The sequence below is a fragment of the Talpa occidentalis genome, unplaced genomic scaffold, assembly GCF_014898055.3.
Source record: "Talpa occidentalis isolate TD23 unplaced genomic scaffold, MPIMG_talOcc4v2.1 talOcc4.2, whole genome shotgun sequence".
Classification (NCBI taxonomy): domain Eukaryota; kingdom Metazoa; phylum Chordata; class Mammalia; order Eulipotyphla; family Talpidae; genus Talpa; species Talpa occidentalis.
The window spans coordinates 139,568,506-139,593,496 of record NW_023602073.1 but is presented as its reverse complement, the minus strand read 5'-3'; the positions used below and the strand labels follow the sequence as shown (position 1 = coordinate 139,593,496).

Below are 24,991 nucleotides of genomic sequence, written 5' to 3'. Positions count from 1 at the left end.
CTAAACTCATAGATTATGTAACAACCATCCTGATTTCCTGTCTTTGCTGCCATACATTACCACTTAACTAATACATTTAATGTTTTATAAATGTCTGTCTTCTGACCAACCATAAGTTCGTCAGTAGAGACTATCTTAGTGCTGAAGCATTAAAGAAAAGTGTCCATAATTCTCAATACTTAACACTTGCATATTTCAGAACTGGGTGTCCATTCTCAAGTTACTTAGACCTAAGTATTTTATATTCTGGTAATCATACCCAATTTGCCTCCAAAAAAATCAAAAACACAAAAACACCAATATGAAGAGTCAGACAGTAAATTTTTTAGTTAAAACTGTCTCACATCTACACGTGTGTTACATTAGGCTCTAGAATTGTGACCTTGCTCTCATTACAACTTTCTCTAGCAGTGGCGTCTTCTCTGCCTCAATATTCTCATTTGAAACTCTGCAGATGTTTCTAGATATCAGAATGCACGTGTGCGCTTAAGCCAATCAATAAAAGCAAGGGCAAAACTAGACAGCTTTTCAGAAAGAAAAAAATTGTTTACAATTCAAAGGAGTGTGACTTCAAAGTCTGACTTTGTCATTCTATCATCTGGAGACACTGGGTCAGTGATTTGAAAACCTGGGATAGTGCAATGCAGTTAGAATGACCCAGCCACTGGGCCTCCCCGGTGGCGCAGCGGTTGAGCGCTGGGTTGCGAAGCTGCCCGAAGCCTCTACAGCGCCGGTTCATTCCCCGGCCACAGGGTGAGGGTCCCACATGGCGCGCAGACCTCTCCTGCCGCCCGCTGCTCCCCTCAGCAGTGTACTTTGTCAGTCTGCCTGCTCTGCTCCCTGCTCTGGCTCTGGTGAATTCTCTCATCCTCCCGTGCTTCTGACTGTACCCAGTGCTTGTACAAATAAATAAATTTAAAAAAAAAAAAAAAGAATGACCCAGCCAGTGGTTCTCAAACCACTCTCCTCAGAGTCACCCCTCTGGCCTTTCAACCAGACAGGCTACTTTTAACTCTGCCTTGGGGACTGGGATTCTTTCTGTGATTTTTCCTTGAAATGTTTCCACAAGAAAAAAAAGAAATGGCAAACCCCCGTCCTTTCATCTCTGACATGGCACATCTTGACAAACGCTCTCATTTTTCCAGCAGAAAACTCAGACTGGAAAGGTGAAGAGTTCACCTCTCTCAGGGTCCAAAGCCAAAGTGGTTAACGGCAGGGCAGTGATCTGACTGTCCTGTCTGGCTCGAGTCCTCCTCCTCCTTCAGGCTGTGGCAGACCATCTCCACACGGCAACGAGAGGTGACAAGCCCTCCACATTCCAGGTTGTGGTCCAGGCCGACAACTTGCACTGGGGCTTAATGTGGCTGGGGCTACAATGTCTAGCTCTGTGGTCCAATACAGTCTAGATGTTGCCATGAGGTCTATTTTAGGTATGATCAGCCTTGATACTGAAGACTTTGGATGTGGGTGGGCCTCATGCAATCAGCTGAAGGACTAAAGAGCAAAGACTGCCCTTGCACGAGAAGGAAGGAAGGGATTCTGTCTCCAGGCATGCTTTGAACTCAACTCTCCCTGGGTTTCCAGATTATTGATCAGCCTGCTTGCAGGTTTAGGACCTGCCAGCCCCTACTCTTACATGAGTCAATTCCTTAATAGACAACAATCTCTTTATCTTTTAATAGAGGGAGTTATAGAAATGAAATACACATACAGATTTAGATAGATGTACACACACACACACACACACACACACAGCTAGTTCTGTTTCTCTGTGCACCTCATCTAAAGAATCTACAGAGACTCCCTCAGTCTTCTGCTACCACTGATGCTCATACAACTAGAGAGACAAAGTGGGGAGAACAGTGTGGCAGATGCCCAGCAGACTATGGTGAAGGATGACGGATGCTTTGTCCTGGGTGTAGTGTAGTAACAAACACTTGACGGGGCGTGACTCTAAACCTCTGAATCATACAGTGTTTTAAACCAAGTCACTGCAAAAAAAATTAAAAAAAAAATATCCTTTTGTTTATCGCCCTATCTCAACCAGAAAGCTGGCTTGTTCTCTTAAATGCTCCCTTTGTATGACTGAAGGCAGATCTAGAATAAGGTTGAAGCTCCAAGAACTCTAATTGGGCGCCTCTGCAGGCCTATTATCTACTTGTGCACTCTGTTCCTTTAAGAGCCCCTCTGTTTTAGAAGTCTCATGCCCCACAAGACTTGGCTCTGCCGCTAGGTTGCATGGAAGGTCTGGATCTCTGAATGTGCAGATCTTGCCACTGGCAGCACTGCCTGAGGCCTGGCCACGCCCACAGCCAAGCTGTATTGTAGGTGCAGACAGGGTAGGGGGTAAAACACAACCATTCCTTCAAATCTCAGCTCCGAACATACTAACCTGCACTCCTCAAGGTCCTAGAAGCAACTCTGATAACCTGGCCTCTTCAGGGGGCTGCTGTTTAATGTCTGATAACTGGCTCATAGGAAGTGGGGTGTACACACACACACACACTTAATAGTTTTTTTTTTTTACAATAAATGAAATCCATTTATTTTAAGTTCTACTGACATAAAAGAATAATAGCACATAGTTTTAAAAATATCTGGGGCCTCCCTGGTGGCACAAGGGTTAAGTCTCAGTGCTATCAAGCTATCAGCAGCCACTGTGGCTGAGTTCAATCCCCTGCCAGGGAGTTGACCCACATGGAGCAGCAGACCTCTCCTGCCTCGCCCTCTGCTCCCCTCAGCAGTGTATTGCAGTAGATCTGCCTGTTCTACTCCCCACTCTGTCTCTGGTGAATCCTCTTGCCCACCTCCCTGCACCTCTGGCCTGCACCCCAGTTCTTATATGCATAAATAAAAAAAAATCTTAAAAAAAATTTTCAAATGGGGCCTCCCCTGGCGGCGCAGCAGTTGAGCACTGGGTTGCAAGGCTGCGCGCAGCCTCTGCAGCGCCAGTTCGATCCCCGGCCACTGGCGAGGGTCCCGCCCAAAAAAAAAAAAAATCAAATGAAAATCATAAACTCAATTAATACCCCTGACTGTAAATTCCAGATAACCAACTGATTCTCAAAGAATGCCTTTGTTGATCTGAGCTGTATTCATCTACTGGCAGTCAACCTATGCTGGAACCAGTACAGTTCTGACATGAATTTTGGCTGATATGTTTGTTCACGCTAATGAGCAAGAGGAAAATGGAGGTAAGTGTTCTGTTACGAAGCATCCCATCCAGGCAGCCCTCCCCAGGAGCAGGCCTGGGGCTGAGATGAATAAGACAGGAACCTGCCTTCACATTTTATGGATCTAAGAAGACTTAAAACAGCAATTATCCTGCTAATAATCTAAGATTACAATTAAATACTGCAATTTCAGGCAGGATATCTTAAATGCTTAGTCAAATTCACTTCTACAATTTACATAATCATAGCTATTTTGACTTCAGTGCAAATTTCATATGTGGACTAGACCTTATTCCCATTAACAAGATTTGTGTTTTTTTCCTAAAACATTAAAGCAAAAATTGAGTATTTTAGTGCCTAAAGAAACTCTTGGATCTCTAAAGTAAAAAAACAAAACTATTGTTTTTAAATTTTTGAAAACTTAAACACCCTGGAATATATGAAATATATCTAGTGGTCTTGTTCTATAGACATCTCAAATCAGAAAGGACCGACTGTGGAGGCATATGTTTTATAAACAGAACACTATTTAATATGTCATGCTATTGCTGTAATTATGACAGTAGTTTACAATTTTAAGCAAGGCTAATTCCAAGTGAAAGTAGGTCACATTCAGAGGTGAATGTGGATTAACTTGGATCCATGTACCATGATTCTGTAGTTCACAGAAAAACAGATTAAGACATCAAATAGCAGAAATTGCAAAGAAGGATGATTATGCAAAACACCCGGGGCTCAGAACCCAAAACAAGGCCCTGTTCCCAGGTCTGGGAACCACTAACCAGGTCCTAATTCTCACTAATTCCTCAACCCACCCCAAGCCACTTTGCACCCTGCCCTCTTGCTTTCAGCTGGTGATCCTTAGCATTTTATAGTAAATCCTTTACCTGTAAGGTTTATGTCTCACTGTCTTGTTAAATTAATGACATCACCCTCAACAATAACCACAAAGTTACAAAAACAAAATTTCAAGGCAGTTGTGGCCGTGGAGACGGGTTGGGGCCAAGAAGCATGGTTCCAAGATGCCAGAGAAAGGAAGGAATTAGGTGGCCCAGAGGGCACCTGGGGTTGCTTTAATTAGTACTTTACTGCAGGAAGGAAATGAGAACCGACAAGCCCTGTCCCTTAAAAAAAAAACAAAAAAAAAAACACCGCTGTCTGCACCCACCTCCTGCAAACACACAGGTCCAGCTCCAAGATAAATGCCAAGTAAGATGTGCATGTGGGCAGCAAGTTACTATGTCCCCCAAAACCATCCCCCATTAGTATTCATGTGATTCCTGTCCATGTCACCTCTATCTACAATTAAATTACTAAGGTTAATTATTACTAAAAAGAAATCTCAAACACGAACAACAAATATTTCTTTTCCTGCAGCAAAATCTCTTAATATGTTTGTTTGATAGTTCCATTTGTAGTTTTTATTATTTTTTATTTTTTCACTTTAACATTTAACATTTTTTAAATTTTTTTAGACAATATTTGCTTCCCCCCCTACCCCCTCAGATTGAAAATGGAGCTACCATACGATCCGGCATTTCCACTCCTAGGGATCTACCCAAAGGACACAAGAACAGTGATTCAAAAGAACCCTATGTTTATTGCAGCACTATTTACAATAGGTAAAACCTGGAAACAACCCAAATGCTCAAAAATAGATGACTGGATCAAGAAGATGTGGTATATATACACAATGGAATATTATTCAGCAATCAAAAAAGATAAACTCATGCCATTTCGCAACAACGTGGATGGAGCTAGAAGGAATTATGCTCAGTGAAATTAGCCAGAAGGAAAAAGAAAAACATCGGGTGGTTTCACTTATAACAGGAAGATGGGGGAACCAAATAAGACATCAGAATAAAAATAATAATAATAACAGTACAAAACACAACAAAGCAAAACCAGACAATCATAAACCAGAGACATCCTGCAGGGGAGGAGGAGGGAGAGGGGTGACAGGGAGGAAGGAGCACAGGAGACTGAGGTGATGGTGCATGGGTGCCTTGGGGAAGGAAATTCTATGGGGACCATTTGTAGTTTTTAAAAGAAAATCTAAATATCAGAACAAGCTCTCCCTCCATATATGGTAAAGACAAATCTGTTTTTTAAAGGAGAAAGACCATCACATGAAAAACTGCAGGAGAATCCCATCTATACAAGAGATTCTTAAATGTCCTGTCAACTCACTGCCTCCGTTAATAAAACCTTTGTCACTAACGTTATTAAATGTTAAACACACATTACAAATTGTAAGTATCTCGGTTACCTTTTCTGCTGTATGAACTGGGCAAACCCCGAAAGAATTATTTTATAATAATATTTAATAGCTTTATATTACACAGTGTTTATAAGTATCCAATTCATGTTATATTGGATGTTTCAAAATGTTCTAAAATGAGCATATTACCAGTAAAGTCGTGGTCTGAAAAGCATGAAGAATAAACCACTTTCCTTCAGGTGGAAATGATGTATGTGGAAAGTAAAAAGGTCCAAGAAAATCATGACTGATGAGTTTATTCAACATTTCATATCAATGCTGCTCTTTCTTCATCAAACTTCCAAGAAGGCTTCCTATGACATTAACTACAAGGTTGCAACAATGGCATCCAATCCTCCTACGTATATTAAGAGCACAAAGAAATGCAGGTTCCCTCAGCTGTCTGTAAGTAGAGTGTTCCAAGTTGGTATGATTTGGTAGGTTAGTATTTGGGTTTGATAATTATGGCAACTGTTCCCAGACTCCCCAAATGATATACCCAAGTCTTACAAAAATGAACCCTCTACTTTTGGGTAAGTGGGGGGAAACCGCACTTATTTGTGCAGACTTCATAAGAAAGACAACATTTATATCATTACAGACAAAAATGTTCAATACTAGAATACAACTCCACTTAAGTTATATCTAAACTGGTATCTGTTAAATTGTTGGATTAAGGCCAAGGGAAGCTACTCCTAAACAACACTGGTGTATGCAGAAGAATTGAAAATTATGTTTTGTTTATAAGAATACCAGAATAGTATTTATGATGCTTTAACCATTGGGGATATATGCTTGCCAGTTGGAGAAAAAATATTTCTGCAGCATCTATAAATATGGCTACAAAAAAACAATAATTTGCCAACTTCTACTACTAACATGTTTGTGACGAGATCTGCCATTTTCCTCTTTATTAGACAGCACTGAATACATATAAGACCAGTGAATTTACTGTGTGCTTACGCTGTAGCAAGAACTATGTCAGGTGCTTGACACATTTTCTCATGTAACCCCCAAAACATCCTATCAAGTGGGAAACACTATCATTTTATTTGTATTTATTTATGCATACAAGAACTGGGATATAGGCCAGAGGTATGGGAAGAGAGAGGACTCACCAGAGACAGAGTGGTGAACAGAACAGGCAGATCTACTAAAATACACTGCTGAGGGGAGCAGCAGGTGAGACATGAGAGGTCTGCTGTGCCATCTGGGTCAGCTCCTTGGCCGGGGATCGAACTCACGCTGCAGTGGCTGGTGATAGCTTGGTAGCACTGAGACTTAACCCCTGTGCCACCATGGAGGTCTGGGAAACACTATCTTTGATTTAAAGATAAGGAAGGGGAAGCAGAGAAAGGTTAAGCCACCTGCCTAAGGTCATACAGACCCAAATAGACAGAATCCAGTGGTTCTCACTTGAGAGACTGGGATCTCATCAAATGTACCACGTAGCACTTGTTTAGTCGTTTAGTCTCCAGCAAATGTCAGGCAATGATGCTCTGGATTGATGTTCATCCTTTCCAAACTTGCTTAACACTATTGTAATGTGAACTGGTCCCAAATTTGGTCACTTGAGCCGCTCAGAAGGGATAACTTTCTCTAGGCAACAGCTGAGTAGTCAATGAGCCACCTTAAGTTTTAGATTCAAGCTCAGATTCCAACCCCTGGAGATCATTTAAAACATAACTTCCTCTCAGGCGGCAGAACATGGAAATAGCTCCCCAGTCAGTGTTACTAGTTCGGTTGGGTCCCTGCCAAAACTATTATGTTGAAGTCATAACCTCCAGAAGGTTAGAAGATGTCTATACTGGAGATACAGACTTCAAAGAGATAATTGCAGTAAATAAGGTCATTGGGTGGGTCCCAATGCAGTATGAATGATGCACTTCTAAGAAGAGATTAGGGCACAGACACACAGAATGAAAACCACATGAGGATGCAGTGAGAAGACAGTCATTTGCAAGTCAGGAAGGAGACCTCAGAAGATATGAATCCTGCCGACACCTTGATCTTGGACTTGTAGCCTCCAAAACTGTGAGAAAATATCTTTCTGTTGCTTACACCACCCTATCTGTGGTATTTTGTTGTGGCAACCTTAGCAAATGAATACAGTCAGCAATTAAATCCAAGTTCAGCCCTTTCAGGAATAGCTTGTTCTTGATCTAGTTTCAGGATATGCTTTTGACCAACAAAAAAAGGAAAGTTAATTGATCACCATGTAGACAGTTCTTTCAATCAAAGCCCCAAAGATGGATTGTATGGACATGCATGTGCGCACGTGTACACACACACACACACACACACAAACACACACACACACGGTGCCTTTGGGTAAAGAGGTTAAGTACACCAAGGAGGCAATGAGAAAGACATCAAAGAAAGTAAAAGTTTGAAGGAGAAGGGTTAGGTAGTTCTCCAGATCAAATATAGGTGACAGATCCATGTCAGAGATGTAAATTCTAAACTCCTTAGCCCTCGAGGAGAGTCCCTGGACAACCCAACCCAAGCTACCCTTCACCCTACACCACATACCTCTGCACCATCCTACCACCTCTGTTTTCAGAAGATAGGTGGAGTTCAAAATTGACTTGTGCGGAAAGAATGTCACCTCTTTCCCCACAAATCAATTTTATACAATCTAGCATATGCACCCCAAAACAGCAGTGGGATGAACCCATGCTGAACCCCTCGCTCATCCACATCTCTCCTTTCTTCAGATTTTGCTTACACTCTTTTATGCTTTCATTCACTCAACAAATATTTCCAGCAAGATGTCAAATATACAAATGTTTATAAAATGGACAAGATCCAGTCACTTTGTGTTTAGTGTGAGCCCGAGAGAGACAGAGGATTTTTTCCTCAGTGCTCTTGCTCCACACCAAGTAAGTGAGCGAGTCTGTTTTTGCTCCCCCAGCCTTAGACTTATTAGAGGTGGTACCGAACTGGGAAGGTAAAGCAGACCCTCATTGGGACTGAGTTTCCTAGAAGCTTGAATTTATCATGAACTTTAGCCTAACGAAAGTAATTTAATTCACATATAATTTTCTTTCCAGTCTCCTTTTGTTGGTGAGTATTCAGAATACATGTTGAAAAAATGAGTAAGTCTCTTTGAAGTATACACTAGTTTGCTATTACATTTATAAAAATAACAACAACCTCCAGGACGGAGCCACCCTACCCCACACCTATTTTCACCTACTGAGAGTAGACAGCCACCAAGTGCATAAAGCAATGCTTTTAGTCAGACCAGCACAGCAGTGAAGAGCATGAATTCCGGGGTAACACATCTGGTTTTAAAGTGAGATTTGCTAATTGCATGATTTTAGGCAAGGATCTAGGCTCTTTATGTCTCATTTTCCTCATCTGTCCAAGAGGGATGGCAAAAATAACATCTACCTCAGAGGTTTGTTATGAGGATTGAGTGAAATGAGGCAGTAAAAGCACTAACAAATAATGCTCCATATTGAACATTATCCCTAATGCTGTTATTACTAGTTCACACATTTCTAAGCTCTTTCCTCATGTTAAATCTGAAGAGGTCACTGACAGCAAGAAGCTTATTTTAACTTGTGCAAGGTTGACTAAAAAAGTAAACCTAGATGGAATGGAAAATAAAATGTCACCTTTCTCAACTCTGTGAGGAGGCAAGAAGAGATGTGCTCTCCAGACCTGGAGAGAAAAATCAAACATATCCATAGCTAATTAACATGGTTGAATGAAGAATAAACCCAATTTTCAGAACACAATCAAAAGGTTTTCAGAAGACAGGTGGAGTTCACTCTACCAGGAGCTTTCCAAAGAATGTCACCTCTTTCCCCACAAATCAATTTTATACAATCTAGCATATGCACCCCAACACAGCAGTGGGATGATAAACATCACCACACTTCCTGTCAGAAAGCAGGACCTCCTGTCAGCAGTTCAACCACATGACGGTCGCCATGTTTTAAGAAGTGATCAGAAGATCAGAGACCAATTCCCCACAATGTCAACATAAGCATGTTAGGGGATCATATTTACAGAAATAAATACTTTGGCCCAAGTCAGTGGCAGTAAAAACTCTTATTTAAAATGACATAGCAGTAAAACTCAAAGTTAATGTCACCAATCTCATGCCAACTCTCCATCACCTCTGTGTAACAAAGTAGGTCTGAAAATAGTAAATGACTATTTATACCTTCTGGCTCAACTCCAATCAATAGGGGATGTAACTTGCATATCTGCCATTTTTTTCCTACTGCTTAGGCCTAAGCAAGCCAGAAATATACCGAGTTTGTTGTGTGATTCCAGACAGCAACTAATCCCATCCTTTCTTTAGATCCCTTGCAAATGATGTGACTACAACACTGACCTTGGATGCAATTAACTAATAAAAGTAGAGGTTTTTATTTCACATTTACGTGGAGCTATTTTTCACCTTAACTATACCCTGTAGGAATCAAGTCCCAAGAATTGCTCAGTGGTTTTTTATATGTAAAATATTTTCTCTTCCTAAAGATTATCTATAGTTTATTACTTTCTGGTCATATAAATACTGCTGCTACTTAATGCAGCACTATTTTTGTCAATCAGGGTTTCCCAGAGGGAGTAGTTCATAACACACAGTGTTCCATTCTGTGTTGATACATGGTTGCTTTAAAGTGGCTGTATCTCTAGTGCATGATTGATGGCTAGCTTGGGAAGCTTGGGTGCATCCATTTCTGCAAACTCAGCTAAATTCAGCACCTGATGTAGGTATTTTTTTCAGAAGCATAACACTTCTGTACCCCATCTTTAATCCCTGCTTCAATGACCTTTAAAAAAAGCATTCTATTTGACCTGTCAACGAACGTTTAAATGTAAATCAAGGATTTATTATCATATTCTAATAGAGTTTTCCAATTCCATATTTGTGACACACTTGGCTATTGTTTCTATGCAAAACCAAAGATTCAAATTAAAGTGAATGCCACTTCAGTTTTTTTATAAGGGTTTTCAATTTAACACAGCATCTGGCAAACAGCCCCATCCATATTTTCCACTAAAGGATCTGGCTTAGGGTTGGGGGCTGCAAGGAAGCAGAGTAGCTGATGGGGTGGGAAGGGCACTGAGTGAAAGACAGTGTGGGTGCTGTGGAAAGAATAAAAGCAATAAGGATTCAAATTAACCTCTAGACTTCCCTCTGAGTCTGTGCCTTCTGGTTCAAACTCAAAATCTCTGTACAAACCAAAAAACTGAACTTTTACCCACAATTGCGTGGTTATTGCCTTCCAACAATGTGAGGTCACTGCATCACCCGTTCTTGTACTTAGCCAGACAATCTGCAGCTTTCATAAAGCTGTTGGCATGAAGTCAACTGTAATAATATCACAACAATATCCAATGAAGTGGTTACCAAACCGAAGGTAAATGCAAACACTATTCATGAGAGAAAAGAGATGTAATGTAAAGGAATCTAATAATCTGGGAGTAAGATTACAAAGTCCCTCTTCTCACATTCAGGCTGCTTTAAAAGCCATCATTTCCTTCTTCACTTCAGCTATGTAAGGATGTCTTTATATTAGGAAATCTGGGGCCTCCCAGGTGGCGCAAGGGGTTAAGTACCACACTATGAAGCAACCCAGAGCCTCTGCAGCAAGAGTTCGATCCCCGGCCAGCCAGGGAAGCAACCCACATGGCACAGCAGACCTCTTCTGTCTCGCCCGCTGCTCCCCTCAGCAGTGTATTTCCATCAGTCTGCCTGTTCTGTTCCCTACTCTGTCTCTGTGAATCCTCTCACCCCCCTGCATCTCTGGTCTGTACCCCAGCTCTTGTATGCATAAGTAAATAAATTTTTAAAAATACATACTATAAAAAAATACTAGGAAATCTGTTAATTTAATAGAATCAAATACTCATTCTCAATAAAAATTCCTACCAAAATAGGAAAACAAAAAAAAAATCTTTTCTTTTACATCATGAACAGTCTTAAACTGACACAATTCTGCCAATGGTAGAATAACAGCAAAATTTTTTGCAGAATACTGGCAGAATGCACTATACATTAAATTCTGGAATAAGACAAGAACTTATTTATTATTATTATATTATTAATAATTCTATCAATTCTAGTCAATGCAATTAAGTCCAGAACACAGAAATAAAAGCTATAACTCCAAAAAGTATGTAATAAAATTTGTGTATGATCATATATAACATTAGAACATTACATCAAGGCAAAATAAATTTCATATTGAAGAGTTAAATATAAATATAAAAATGTCTTAGGATATATAGGTAAATAATGATTATGTGACAGGAGATTTATAAAAAATAAAAGTAATCACTAAAGTAGGATTAATTATATTCTCTACAAAAGCTATGAAAACAAAAAGAAAACCCTAAACAATAAATGACAAACTGGAAAAAGTGTTTTCAATGATTATACCAAACAACACAGCATATGTGTTGGTGTTATTTAAAGAACTTTTTGAAATTATGAAAGAACACGTAGCCTTAACAGAATAACAGAATAAATCTTATCAATTTAAGAGAAGATCATCATACTGCTCTTCAACTGACCATATGACCATAATCATAAGGTTGTGTATACTAGAATTATGAGCTAGATGTGTTGAATGATTTCTATTCACAGGTGTTCTATGAAGCTTAAATATACTCACTCACTAATTACAATCAGTAGCTTTAAGAAGTAGGTAATATTATTTCTTATATATTTATAAAGGAAACAACTCAGTTTGGAAAGATTCAGAAACTTGTCTAACTAAACAGTAAAAAAATAATTCAAATTCAAATCTCTGTACCCACTATATTCATCTGGTCTGGAAGAAATAATTCAAATCACTGATAAAGTAGGCTATAGAAAGGTTTTTAAATTGGGGGGGGGTTTAAATTGTAAAGGAAGCCGCATTCAGGATAAAATCTCTGTAAACTCTAAGCAAGCATGATTATTTTTCTTAGTATATAAGGAACACTTACAGATCAACTGGAAGTCAACTGAGACCACTAGAAAAATATAGGCAAGCACCATGAATGGGCAATAATCATTAATATAAAATCATTTATATTAATAGCCATTAATATAAAGTCACAAATATGAAGTTATGTAAACTATCAATCTAAGAAATGTAATCCAATGATGAAATAGTTTCTCAAACACGTCATTTTCAGATAAGAAATTATAATAATCCATAATAACATAGGTAAGATTTCAACTCAGTAGGAAATGGTAAAATTCATTATGGTGTTAAACTAAGAATGTCTTAGTATGAAAATCATTTTCAAATGACATCTGCTGACACAGAAATAGCTTTACCCTTCTCCAAGCTTAGCATAATACTATATTTGTATTGCATATGTATAAAACATATAAATGCATTTTTTGAACATGGAGTGTATTATTAAAACATAAAATACAGACCAGTTTAAATTTCTTCTGATCTGCTTCAGTGTTCTCCATATTTTCTCTATTCTGCATCTTTACTTTTCAATCAAAAATATTTCAAAATGTGGTTGTAAATATAATGATTGGTCCATTATCAAGAAGAATGCCTATGTCTGTAAAGTTTGAGTTTACAAAGCAATTTCATAAGTATCCCACATTTAATTTACATTGCAGCCAGGTGAGATAGAGTGACACCATTTTACAGAAGAAATAACTTCTCCTGGGCCTCCCTGGTGGCGCAGCGGTTGAGCGCTGGGTTGCGAAGCTGCCCGCAGCCTCTGCAATGCCGGTTCAATCCCCGGCTGCTGGGTGAGGGTCCCACATGGTGTGCAGACCTCTCCTGCCACGCCAGCTTCTCCCCTCAGTCATGTGTTTCGTCAGTCTGCCTGTTCTGCTCTCCGCTCTGGCTCTGGTGAATTCTCTCACCCTCCCGCGCTTCTGACTGTACCCAGTGCTTGTATAAATGAATAAATAAATCTTAAAAAAAAAAAGAAAAAAAAAGAAAGAACTTCTCTTGAATTAAAATGTTCACATTTCCCTATATGTTCCTTGGGCAGGACTGAGAATAGAGTTCACCCCACTTGCAGGTAATAAACAATCTTTAAAAACAAAACACAACTTTTAATCATGAACATGTCCCACAGACAGATAACCAGAGACGTCACGACTGAAACCAGACCTTCTGAAAAAGTGTTTTATTGGCCTAAACTATAGTTGCTGCAGTTACTGTATATGTTTAAAGGCATATAGATTAGCTTCCAGTTAGCATTTTTTTTATTGTCCCGTCATAAGCATTATGTGCCACAGGAAAGCTAATTCAGTGAACTCCTAGCAGTACAGTAGGCACCAACCATCAGACTTATTTACAAAAGTCCTTTACCAGAATAAGTTTGTGAGTTATTTTGTTTGTCCCACAATACTATCAATCCATATTCCTACATTAAACAGGAAGTCTGAAATAAACAATGATTGCACCATGATTTCCAAAAGCAAGAAAACAAAACTGAATTATTTCAGTTCTATTATTCCTAAGTGACCATGAAAGAGTTTATCTGTGTTAAAAATTCAAAACAGGGCCTCCCTGGTGGTGCAAGGGGTTAAGCACCACACTATAAAGCAATCCGCAGCCTCTGCAGCATGAGTTCGATCCCTGGCCGGCCAGAGAGCGACCCACATGGCACAGCAGACCTCTCCTGACTCGCCCGCTGCTCCCCTCAGCAGTTTACTTCGGTCAATCTGCCTGTTCTGTTCCCCGCTGCTCTATCTCTGGTGAATCCTCTCACCCCCCGCATCTCTGGCCTATACCGCAGCTCTTGTATGCACAAATAAATAAATCTTTAAAAAAAATATTCAAAACAGTGACACAGAATACAAAATGTAAGGTGTAATACTTTGGTTAAGTACAAATTCCATTTCATAGATGAAATATTTTTACCAAATTGGAACACTTTAAAACTGCCAAATATCCCTTATATTATTTGCTACTTGCTTTAAAACCAAAGAAGAAATCAAGAAAATAATTATTGGGTATTATTCTTAGACTATTACTTAAAACATTGTTGTCATATAGAGAAGAGTTGTTAAAAAATGATACCCTATGAGTGTGAAATAACAGTCAGTACACCTTTTAAGTCTAATTATAAAATTATGATGTTTCTGGGAAAACATCTTAACATTTAGAAAATCTGTTCATTATGATTTTGGTAAATACAGAAAACACACCAATTGTTTTCCTTTCTAAATGAAGTTAGTCTCATTTTGCTTGTATTTATAACTTTATGGTAACATAACAGTAAGATTTTAGAGCTCATCAGTCCATTTATTTCAATTAGAAGCAGTAATGAAATCTCTTTAAACTGTTAGATGTCACTTAGTCTCTATGTAAGACAGATTGAACACTTAATTCCTTTTGGCATGATCTACACTTATTTGCCCTTAATAGTTTTTATATTGACCAAAAATGAGGATTCCCTTTTTACTCCTCCCAGGCTTTTCCACATCCAAATGTGGCTGATGTAAGAAGGCTTTAAAAAAAAAATTTAAGTAGAAAATAACTGTTAAAATCCTTTCAGCTCATATACCCGTAGTAATAATAAGCACTGGCTGGAGCCAATGGCTAGATGCTGATTCTAACTCTCCACAGGTTCTGACTTTGAGAACTGACAGCTTCCTGCTGTCCAGTCACTCCTCAGGGGTAACATTCTGCCAAATTCCTTAGGGGACCTCCTGTTTAGTTCAAGAACCATCCCTCTTTGAGTCCCTGTCACCTGACTCACCGTACTTTAAGAAAATCCAATTCAGAATCTATTTCTGGTCTTCCAGAATCTGTGCACATAGATAATCGAAAAAGAATGTCATTGTCATCAAATGTCTTAGTTCTTTCTTATTTTTCATGGTAGATCTTAGACATCTAGCTAAGAGCAGACGGCATCCTTAATACTGCTGCCCTGGCTCTTAGCATCTTTTCATTTCCACTTAAGAGTGAGGATGGAGTATGAGTATAATTACGAAGTCTTCAGGACTTAGGCAGCAGTGTGGGGAGAGTGCTCTCAAATGAAAGGCCCTCAGAACCCCATGAGACCACCCAAAATCCGAGGTAACCCAGAGAGCACTGCAATTCACTTCAATCCTTCCCTCCAGAGCCACATGCATGTCACCCCATCTATTTGGAGAGTGTCATCAGTCCCTTGCTCTTTGCAAATAGATAAAGAATTGACTATTGCATTGTAAAGTCTTTTGGGGGAATTGCCAATTTGCAAACACGGATCCACACTGACAGCATATTTTAAGGCCTCAAATTAGGAAAAAGAAGATAAATATTATCAAATGCAAAACTAGCTTACAAATCATGCCCCCCAAAGAGAAAATACTCATTGTGTTCCCAGATTCTATTTTCCATTCCACATTTTATTAAATATAATGACTCTTAATTGTGTGATTTGATTTCAAATTAATTGAGGTGTTTAACCCCAAACCAGATCCACCTTAGAAAAAATGAAGCCTTGCCATCGTTGAAAATGCTCTACAGAGCATTCTGCAGGCACCTGAATTGCAGAAATGTTTTGAGAAATGGCAACACTGTAATCACCAAGTGCCTGTTTTGAGGATCACAACCTAAATTTGAATTTATAAATTCTGAAATGTTTACTTTAAAAAAATAATTTTCAGGGCCTCCCCTGGTGGTGCAGCGGTTGAGCGCTGGGCTGCGAGGCTGCCCGTAGCCTCTGCAGCACCAGTTCATTCCCAGGCCGCCGGTGAGGGTCCCACAAAAAAAAAAAAAAAGCAGATAAAAAAATATTTTTCATTATTGTATCCCCTGTCACGCAGAAACAACTGAAACAGCATTTGTACTAAAAATCTACCACCAGTTAATCACCCAAACACCTATCACCGGGAATGAGACCCAGGCGAAGAGGTTCCTTGCATACAGCGGATGCTCAACCAGTACAATGGAGGCTAGAATGGCTGAGTCAGGCTAGTACCAGGTACTAGGCACGAACCTAGGTGAGCTCTTCACAGGAGCCAGACAACTTATCTGTAAAGAGCTTTTATCCCAGTGCACATCAACACCCACATGAGCAGTTTGCTTCCAGCACGACCACCATCCGCCTTCACTGTCCTACTGCGAGTGTCTCTCAGCTCTCCAGCCTGATAGCAGAATTTCATTCATGAGGCTGATGACCCCCTGTCTCTCCCAAAGGAGATCACATCAGTCCATTACATGGATGACATGATGCTGCTTGGACCTAGTGAATGAGAAGTAGCAAATACTCTATACTTATTGGTAAGATCTTCCCATGTCGAAAGGTGAGAAATCCAACAAAAATGCAGGGGGCTTCTGCCTCAATGAAAAGTTCAGGGTGTAGGAAGATATCCTTTCTAAGGTGAAGATAACTTGTTGCATCTGGTCCCTCCCATGACAAAAAAAGAGGCAGGGCACCTAACAGGCCTCTCTGGATCTGGAGGGCAGTGCAGTCCTCATCTGCATGTACTACTCCAGCCCTTTGACCAAGGGACCCAGGAAGCTTCCAGCTTTGAGTGGGGCCTAGAACAAAGGAAGGCTCTGCCGCAGGGCTAGGCTGCCCTAGAAGCTGCCCTGCCCTTGGCCGTAGAGTCCAGTGGATCCAATGGTGCCGCTGGCTCAGTGGGAGAAGGGAAGCTGTCTGGAGCCTTCTGTGGCCTCTCTATACAAATCACAGTGCAGACCCTTAGGATTTTGGTCAAGAGCCTACTCCAGCTTTCTAGTTTCCAGAACTAAGAAAGAAAACATTTCTGTTGTTTTACACACCCAGCTTGTGATTCTTTGTTATGGAAGCCCTAGGAAACAGATACGAATTTTGGGCTAAAATGCTCATGAATGTTAGCTCGTGTGGTGGCCACAGGACTATTCAGACAGTCACTGGCGTTGCCTGCCTAGGTCAACGGTGACCTAGCAGAGCTGGGGCTTGAACCCGACGTCTGTTCAAGAGCCTAATCCCTACAGCGCAGTGTCAACAGGGAGCAGCTGCGTGAGCGCACAGTAATTGACCTACATGGACCCCCCTGGGCAGCCATAACTCACAGAAAACACATCTGAGCTTGGGAGCTTGGCACCGTCAGCTCTCAGGACACTGCTGCTGAGGGCAGGCACCAAGCACCAGAAAAGCAGGCGACTGCTTAATGTACGATTTGAGGGTTGCCTACGACACCAGCAAATCACTGCTATCTCATGACAGTGTCGTTTATTCATGGCAGCCAGTTCACCAGCAGGGCCCAAAATAGCACAGGCTGGAGATGGGGACCTCTTTACACTTTGTGCGCGGGGCCTCCCCTGATGGCCCCTGGTCCTGGCGCTGCTGCAAAGTTTCTTGAGCTGCAGGAGGAGCCCTTCCATCCCCAGCCCTTGGAGAACACTTAATGAGTAAACATACTCAAGACTCAACCACGGTTGATTATTGTTTCATATCTGAAATATACCTAAGTGCAAAATTCACCAACTCTTAGCATCTGTAGAAATAATATTTAAGTTTTATAGGGAGCGATGACTCCATGTCAGCCCTGGGTTCGGTCCTCCACATACATGTCCATTAAATTATAAGCAGAGACCATGTCGTGTTCAGTGCACTGCTGAAATCCTAGGGCCCGTCTGGCCCATGGCATGTGCTACATGTTTGTTAAGCAGGCCGATGGACAGATGAGTGGCTGGACAGATGGACCGATGGAGTGAAAGGCCTGGCTGGCTGAGGGTCCACCTATGTAGAAACTCTGGAGACAGTAAACCAGCCACCAGAGCAGGAGACTACCACCCAAACTCTTGTCTCATTCCCCCCAACACCATCATTCTTTCTGCAGCATCCTCTCCATTCAAATAGGGCAACAAAAAGCTTAGGACCTTTGGTGACCTAAGTGGAGGACACTTTAAAATACTGATTTGAATTCAGAAAACTGACCTTCGCCAGCTTCCAGTCTTCCTTGGTAACTTCATGAAGGTTGAGGAATTCTTGGAGAAGGAATTTTTATTAACGTTTCAGTTTCTGCCAGGAAACAAGGCAAAACTCCAGAAAGCACAAGCTGATCTTTGCCAACTTCTCTCTTTTCCAAGCACTTCCCTGTCTTCTACCTGGCCCCACACATGGAAGCCCAAAGTCTCCTCTGCCTCTCTAAATTCTTTCATCCCAGTAATCTCTCCCAAACACCCACTGGCACCCAGGGAGAACCTTGCTTATTGATTAAATTGACACTGGAGTGTGAGTGAGGTTTAACACTCCTGCAGCACTCTTAAGGACGGTCATACTGACTCAAACTGCTTTCACTGGTAACAGGTGGCAGAATGATCTTTTGCAGGTTCAGAAGCTGAGAAGCCTCGCCCATCCACTATCCACCTTAGGGCCTACTTTTCATTTCTCCAAGTCAGCCAGGAAACAAAATTCCTTCTCCCCCTTACCACATACCCCCCCCAAAACCCCATTCACAAGTCAAATCACTCAGGATTTAGTAAAATATCGTGTGTAGCCAGTATAAATATAGGCATGGGTACAGACATATGAATGGCGAGTACACATTTTACAGATGCAGTATGAACACCTGTCAATAGTATTATGTGCACACTGAGGCATAACTATAAAAACATTTGTATATTAACACAGTGATCCTCATAAGCCTCTCAGCCCTCCATCTTCCCTCCTCGTTGGCATCAGGTGGATGGCAAAACTGAGGGCTCTTCTCTGTCCCCCTATAAAGGTTCCAGTCTCCCCATCCACCTTCCCCATCCACCTCACACTCAGCAAGCACTTCTCCCACTGGAAGAAAATTCCTCTTTCTCTCCCAGCATCTCACACAATTCCCTCCGCCCTCCTTGGCCTCTGCGCCTGGCTCCTTGCTCCCGAATCTCCACCAGCTCCCTTTCTCTGGCTCCCCAGCACCAACACTAGGACATGCTCCAGTTTCTCTCATCCTCCAAGAAGACACAAAACACAAAACTTTTTCACTTGCCCCCAAATCTCCCTTCCTCCTCCGGCTGTAGGCCTAGTTCTACCTTCTCAGTCCAGCTTCTTTAAAAGGTTGTCAGCATTGCCCTCACACAAGGTGAAAATCAATGAGCTATCAAGCTGTGAAAAGGCGCTAAGGAAAGTTACATGGGTAGTTCTGGATGAAAGCAGCCAGTCTGAAAGGGCCAACGACGGGAAATTCTGGGAAAGACGCAACTATGGAAGCAGTAAAACCATCAGTGGCTGCCAGAGATTAGAGAACCGAAAAAGGCTGACTAGAGAGAGAACAGAGGATTTTTAGGGCAGTCAAAATGCTCTGGAGAATAGCATCAATGATGGCTACACCCCATTATACATGTGGCCAAACCCACAGAAAGCACAGCACCAAGAGTGGAACCCCAAGGTAGCTCCGGGCTGTCAGTGACCACAATGCATCAGTGTAGTTTCACCAGCTGTAAATACAGTATCACTCTGGTGGGGGATGCACTAGCAGGGACAGGCGCTCAATACACAAGAAAGAACTGTTCTCTCAATTTTACTGTGAACCGAAAACTGTTCTTAAAAAAATAAATCTTAAAAAAATAAAAGTTGCCTGCATGCATACTTCCTCTCCTTCCTGTCACTGGCCCCAACCCCTAAAGCTTTAAATTGCAGATGAAGGTTCTTAATGACTTGATTGCTGCTTCCCAGGAACAGATTTCAGTTGTGGTCTGACTTGACCTCTATCTGACCTCTTGACCGGGCCCTCTTGCTGGAAGCCTCTCTGCTTCCACTGATTTCTGGAATATCACTTCCTCATCCCGCTCTGCTCACCTTGGAGGTTTCAGCCTCCCTTGGAGGTTCCTCTCCCCCAGGGTTCCACCCTGGTCTCTTCTTTCTTCTCTCCCAGCTCCTGCTTCTGTGGGCTGATGACCCCCAGATCCCTTCCATGCTCCACAGCCAAATTCTAATCGCCGACTAGACAGCTAGGTTTGGACAGTCCCCGGGCAGGTGATACACAGTTATCTTGAACCTGAAGGTAATTTCTTCCATCCCAGGCTTGCTCTTTTCTCCCCGGACCCCCACATCAGGAATGACATCACATTCCTAAACAAGAACCTGCGGGTTTTCCCAGCCTCTCTCCCTTCCACATCCAGAGTGGAGTCCAGTCCATTCTACCTCTCAGTTGCCGCCATTGTGCTGCCCCTGCTGTCACTCTCAGCCACCAACAAACTACTGCCAACACCACCCCCGGCTCCTCATTGCTCACACTGCCTCCGGTCAGGACCCAGCAGCAGCTGCCCTCTTGAGACACAGACCAAGTTCCTAAATAAAACATCAAGTCCATCAAGGACAAGCCACTCTGTCTCTCCGTCTCTGGCCATATCCTCCAAGCCTTCTGAGCTCCAGCCAGACTAAATTCCTCAAAATTCTTGTTGCCCACAGCACGCGAAACTTCCTCCCTTTCTGGCTATTGCACACACAGTTCTCTCTGCTAGAACGCTCCTTCCCTTTGGACCAACCTCTTGCTCGGGTTTTTCCTCCCAACCTTTAATCTCCAGACCAAATGTAGGTCCCAGCCTGCCAACTAGGCTGGATGCACCTGTCCATACCTGTGCTCCTCTGTGCTCCCCATCAAAGCACCTGGACGCACCTGTGCTCCCCATCAAAGCAATCACCACACTTTATCAATCCTCGTGGTCAGTCTCATGTTTTCCTTGCTAGATCCCCAGTTCCCTGAGGGCAGGGCTCCTGCAACTTGCCAACCATGGCAACCTTGAACTTTTAGAAGACTTGGCAGAGAGCAGCTTGGTAAAATACTCAAATATGTATAGAGTGCTTCATCTACGCCACACCCTGCGAAAACACATCCCAACTTCACCGAGAGAAATCACATCAGTGGGAGCAGCTGAATAAATGGCAGGAGTGGGGACCCGTCCAATGTCTTTTCATTTTAAGCGGTTCCCTTGCCAAACTGCTGGTTTTACAAAGGCACGGGCTTCTGTTGGAAACAGTGAAATGTACCCGTAACTTAACATTTCAACTGACCTAGGAGGGGACGTGGGAATTGCTGATAAAATTTAGAGATGGGCCTCCCCTGGTGGCGCAGCGGTTGAGCGCTGGGCTGCGAGGCTGCCCGCAGCCTCTGCAGCGCCGGTTCGTTCCCCGGCCGCCGGCGAGGGTCCCACAAAAATAAAATAAAATTTAGAGAGCACAGCACCCCGAAACATTAGCTGAGTTGGAGCCAATGCTCCAAACCCACAATCCCAGCAGGTGATTCTCGGGAAAATTCTTCAACTTACTCTCCTCTGTGAGAGAGTCACCATTCCTGCCTTGATCACCTTTAACATAACCCACTTTTAACCTCTAATAGTCCCACCAAAGTGCAAAAACATCACAGGGATCCATCATGCAAACAAGTGGCAGGGAAATGTGAGGCCCACTCTCCCAAGCAGAATTCCAAGCGGCCATGACAAGCATGACACAGTCTAATGGAGACAGCGCCAGGGTATCTAGAGACAGCATCATGTTGATCCCAGCGCTTTCTACAAAGAAACAAGCTGCGTCAGATAACAAGTTCTAGAACAATTTAAAATCTAAAACTTAAGAGGCAAGGCCCGAAGAAGCCACATGAGCTGGCACCACAAACTTGTCCGCTCATTTGGGGGTACGGTCAGTATATTTCAGTTTCCATGTCAGTGGGTGTTTTTCTTGTAACAATTACATAAACATACAGTAAGAGGTTTTTGTTTTTTTGTTTTTCAAATAACTAAATTGGTCAGCTCCATTGTTTTAGTTCCCAGGTGGAACTTCCACAAAGGTGGTTAGAAAACCACTTCTGTCCCCATTTTATTCTTTCATCTGTTTGAGGAGAATTAAATATGTATAGGAAGTCAATGATGAGACATAGTTTATGAGCAAACTTATGGAATTTACATAAACATTGACTAAATTAATTCTTCACATGGGAAGTACAGTTTCCCTCTGCAAACTGAAATTTCTTCTATCAATAATCCGCACTACCATCCACCCACTGATCTAGGCAAGAATGTACAATCCAGTGACATATTCCAGAATCCTCGAAGAGGAAGAGGAACCCTTTCCGCGTTCTAAGTTTGATATCTAGACCTGTCTTTTTTAAGTCACAGAGCCAACCTGTGTGACTTCCTGCCCACCCCTGTCACCTCCAGGCCACACTCTCTTCTGTCCTCCAGTCGCTGGCACAGCTCTTTTCTGGAGACTGAGCAAGCCCTGGTGACACCCCTTGCTCTCTGCACCCCTTCCTGGCCAGGGCTTGACTTGCCCAGGAAAAGCCAGCTCTCCTCACACTCCTGAACGGGACACACCTCAGTAACACAGTCCATGCAGGTAACCCAGGTAACCCGCGCACACCTGTCCCTGGAGGCAAACTCTCTTGAGGCCCACCCTCCTGAGTTTGTATAAAACAAATTTCTCCTCTCAAGCAAGTTGTTTAGCAAAATAACCCATTCAAGCCTGTATCCCCATCCTGCAGATATGATCTACTCGTCACAAAGTTCGTGATTAAACCTCCTTACACGCAGACATTATCACCTTAAGATTCTAAGGCATGGTGAGGGCCAAGGAGAGTGTGCGTTTAGAGCACCCACATTTCCCCCTCCCAGCTGCAGCATCTGCCCCATCAAGTCCCCCTGGCCTTCTCCACTGTATCTTCCAGCCAAGCAGCCTGTTTTCCAGGGTAACTCCAGGAGGCTGGGGATGACCCGGGTTGTCTCCCTCTGCTTTTCAAATCAGGGCCCTCTGCTGCAGAAACCAACCCTCAAGACCCTCCGCTGGAGACACAGGTCTTGGGTGAATGCCTGCTCTTAGATCTTGGGCTCACCAGTCCACACAGCGTCCTCCTTCCCTAGACAACCCCCCTCCCCCGCTGCTGTGCCCCCTTCCCAAGTGCCAGTCCACCCAGGCTTCCCAGAAGCCACAACTGGACTGCCTCATCTCCTCTAAACCAAGCCAAAAGCGTGACACCCCTCCCCCCACTGACAGAAAAGCAGGGGAACCCCATGATCTCCAGGATCTTCTCTACACACACAAGCTGAAGGAACTTAACCGTCGTGCACGGATAAGAGTTTCGTTAACTTTTCCCTCACTGTGTTCACTTCTCAAACGTGCGGCAGTCTCGGGGTTCCACTTTATGGAGCCGAGAGCCACAGGGCATCATTTCCCACTGCCAGTTTCCCTCGGGAGCGTCTCCAAAAGGTCAGCCATAGAACAAGAAAAGAGAAGGGCGGGAAATAATGTAAACTTGCAACCCTTCTTTCGGTACCCTTCAGCCCCCAACACCAGAGACAATCTGGACCTTTCTCTGCTCCTGGAGAAGCACGGACAGGAGAGCCCCAGAGCCCGCACCAGACGCGGCCCCCGCGGAGAAGGAGCATCTATGTCGGTGCGGGTCTTGTGTCACCAACCGCTGGAGACACAGGAAAGCAGGCGCGCAGAGCGAGCGCAGGACACGCAGAAGAGAACCCCGAGCACCCCGAGCATCTCAGTCCCCCGCGGCCACCTGCCATGGGCTGCCCAGCGCGGGCCGCAGCGCTGCGCCCGTCCCCTCCCAGGTGCGCCCCGCGCCCCGCCCCGCGCGGGTGGCGCCTCCTTACCTTGCGCGAGTACGGGGGCTTGCTCAGGTGGATGCCGTCGCGCACCAGCTTGTCCCGGATCATGATCTTCAGCTTCAGCTTGGGGTAGCTCACCAGCTCTCTGCCGCGCGGGGCGGCCGTCGGGCTGCGGGGGCCCCCTCGGGGGCCCGGGGCCGGGCCGCCGCCCGGCTCCCCCCGGCGGCCGGTGGGCACCCAGGCGGCGGGCGGCCGGGGCGGCGCGGGCTGCGGCTGCGGCTCCAGCGTGAAGTAGAGGCCGGCGGCGGCCGCGTCCTGCTCCCGCAAGCGGCGCACGGCCTCCAGGATGCGGCGGCGGTGCGCGGGCGCCAGCACCCCGATGGCGTCCAGGTCCGGGTCCCCGATCTGCTTGCACACCTCCAGGTCATCGTAGCCGTTGTCCACGAAGGACTCCGCGTACTGCGGGAGCTGCAGCGCCTTCAGCCACTCGTAAACTATGTTGGTGCACATGGTGGGGCCGCGGCCCCTCGCCGAGCCCCCGCCGGGCGCCCGGGCGCCACCAGTTCTTGCAACTTTCAAGCCTCTGCTCCGAGGCGGAAAAGAAACCCCGGGAAAGTTTTCCTGCGCCCGGGGCGCGCGGGGCCGGCGGCGGAGAGCCTCCGAGGCAGCCCCGGGAAGGGGAAAGCGCAGCAGCGGCAAAGTGAATTCCCCGAGCCGCGCCGCGCTCTCCGGCTCTGGCGGCTGCGAAGCCGCTCCGCGCCGCCCCTGGATACGCCGCGCCGCGGGGAGGGGCGCGCGGGGCGGGGGCGGGCGGGGCCCGGCGCACCCCTCGGCCCGCGCGGGGTCAGCAGCGCCTCGCGCCGCCCGCGAGCTCGCCCGGCCGGGACCGTCCCGGGGCCGCGCGCCGCATCCCGGCTCCTGGCCGCCGCCGGCGGCGTCTGGGCGCGCGCCCCGCGCCGGGGAGGCGGCTCCTGCGCGCAGACCCGCGGCCGCCCGGGAGCGCCTCGCCTCGGCGCGCGCGGCTCACGGCCGTCCTCCTAGCGGGGCGGGGTGTCTCCTCCGCCGCGGGGCGCGGGCGCAGCCCGGGCTGGGATCTGCGC

At 44.3% G+C, this 24,991-nt stretch overlaps 1 protein-coding gene across 1 annotated transcript in view; it reads right to left on the bottom strand.

The window, feature by feature from the left end:
* Positions 1 to 24,586, bottom strand: part of SAMD5 (sterile alpha motif domain containing 5) — a 51,216-nt gene extending 26,630 nt beyond the window's left edge. Inside the window, exon 1 of the mRNA XM_037520540.2 lies at positions 23,937 to 24,586. Within this exon, the coding sequence (XP_037376437.1) occupies positions 23,937 to 24,401 (465 nt within the window). The 5' untranslated portion in view covers positions 24,402 to 24,586. The remainder of the gene's footprint in view (positions 1 to 23,936) is intronic.
* Positions 24,587 to 24,991: the final 405 nt, after the last annotated feature.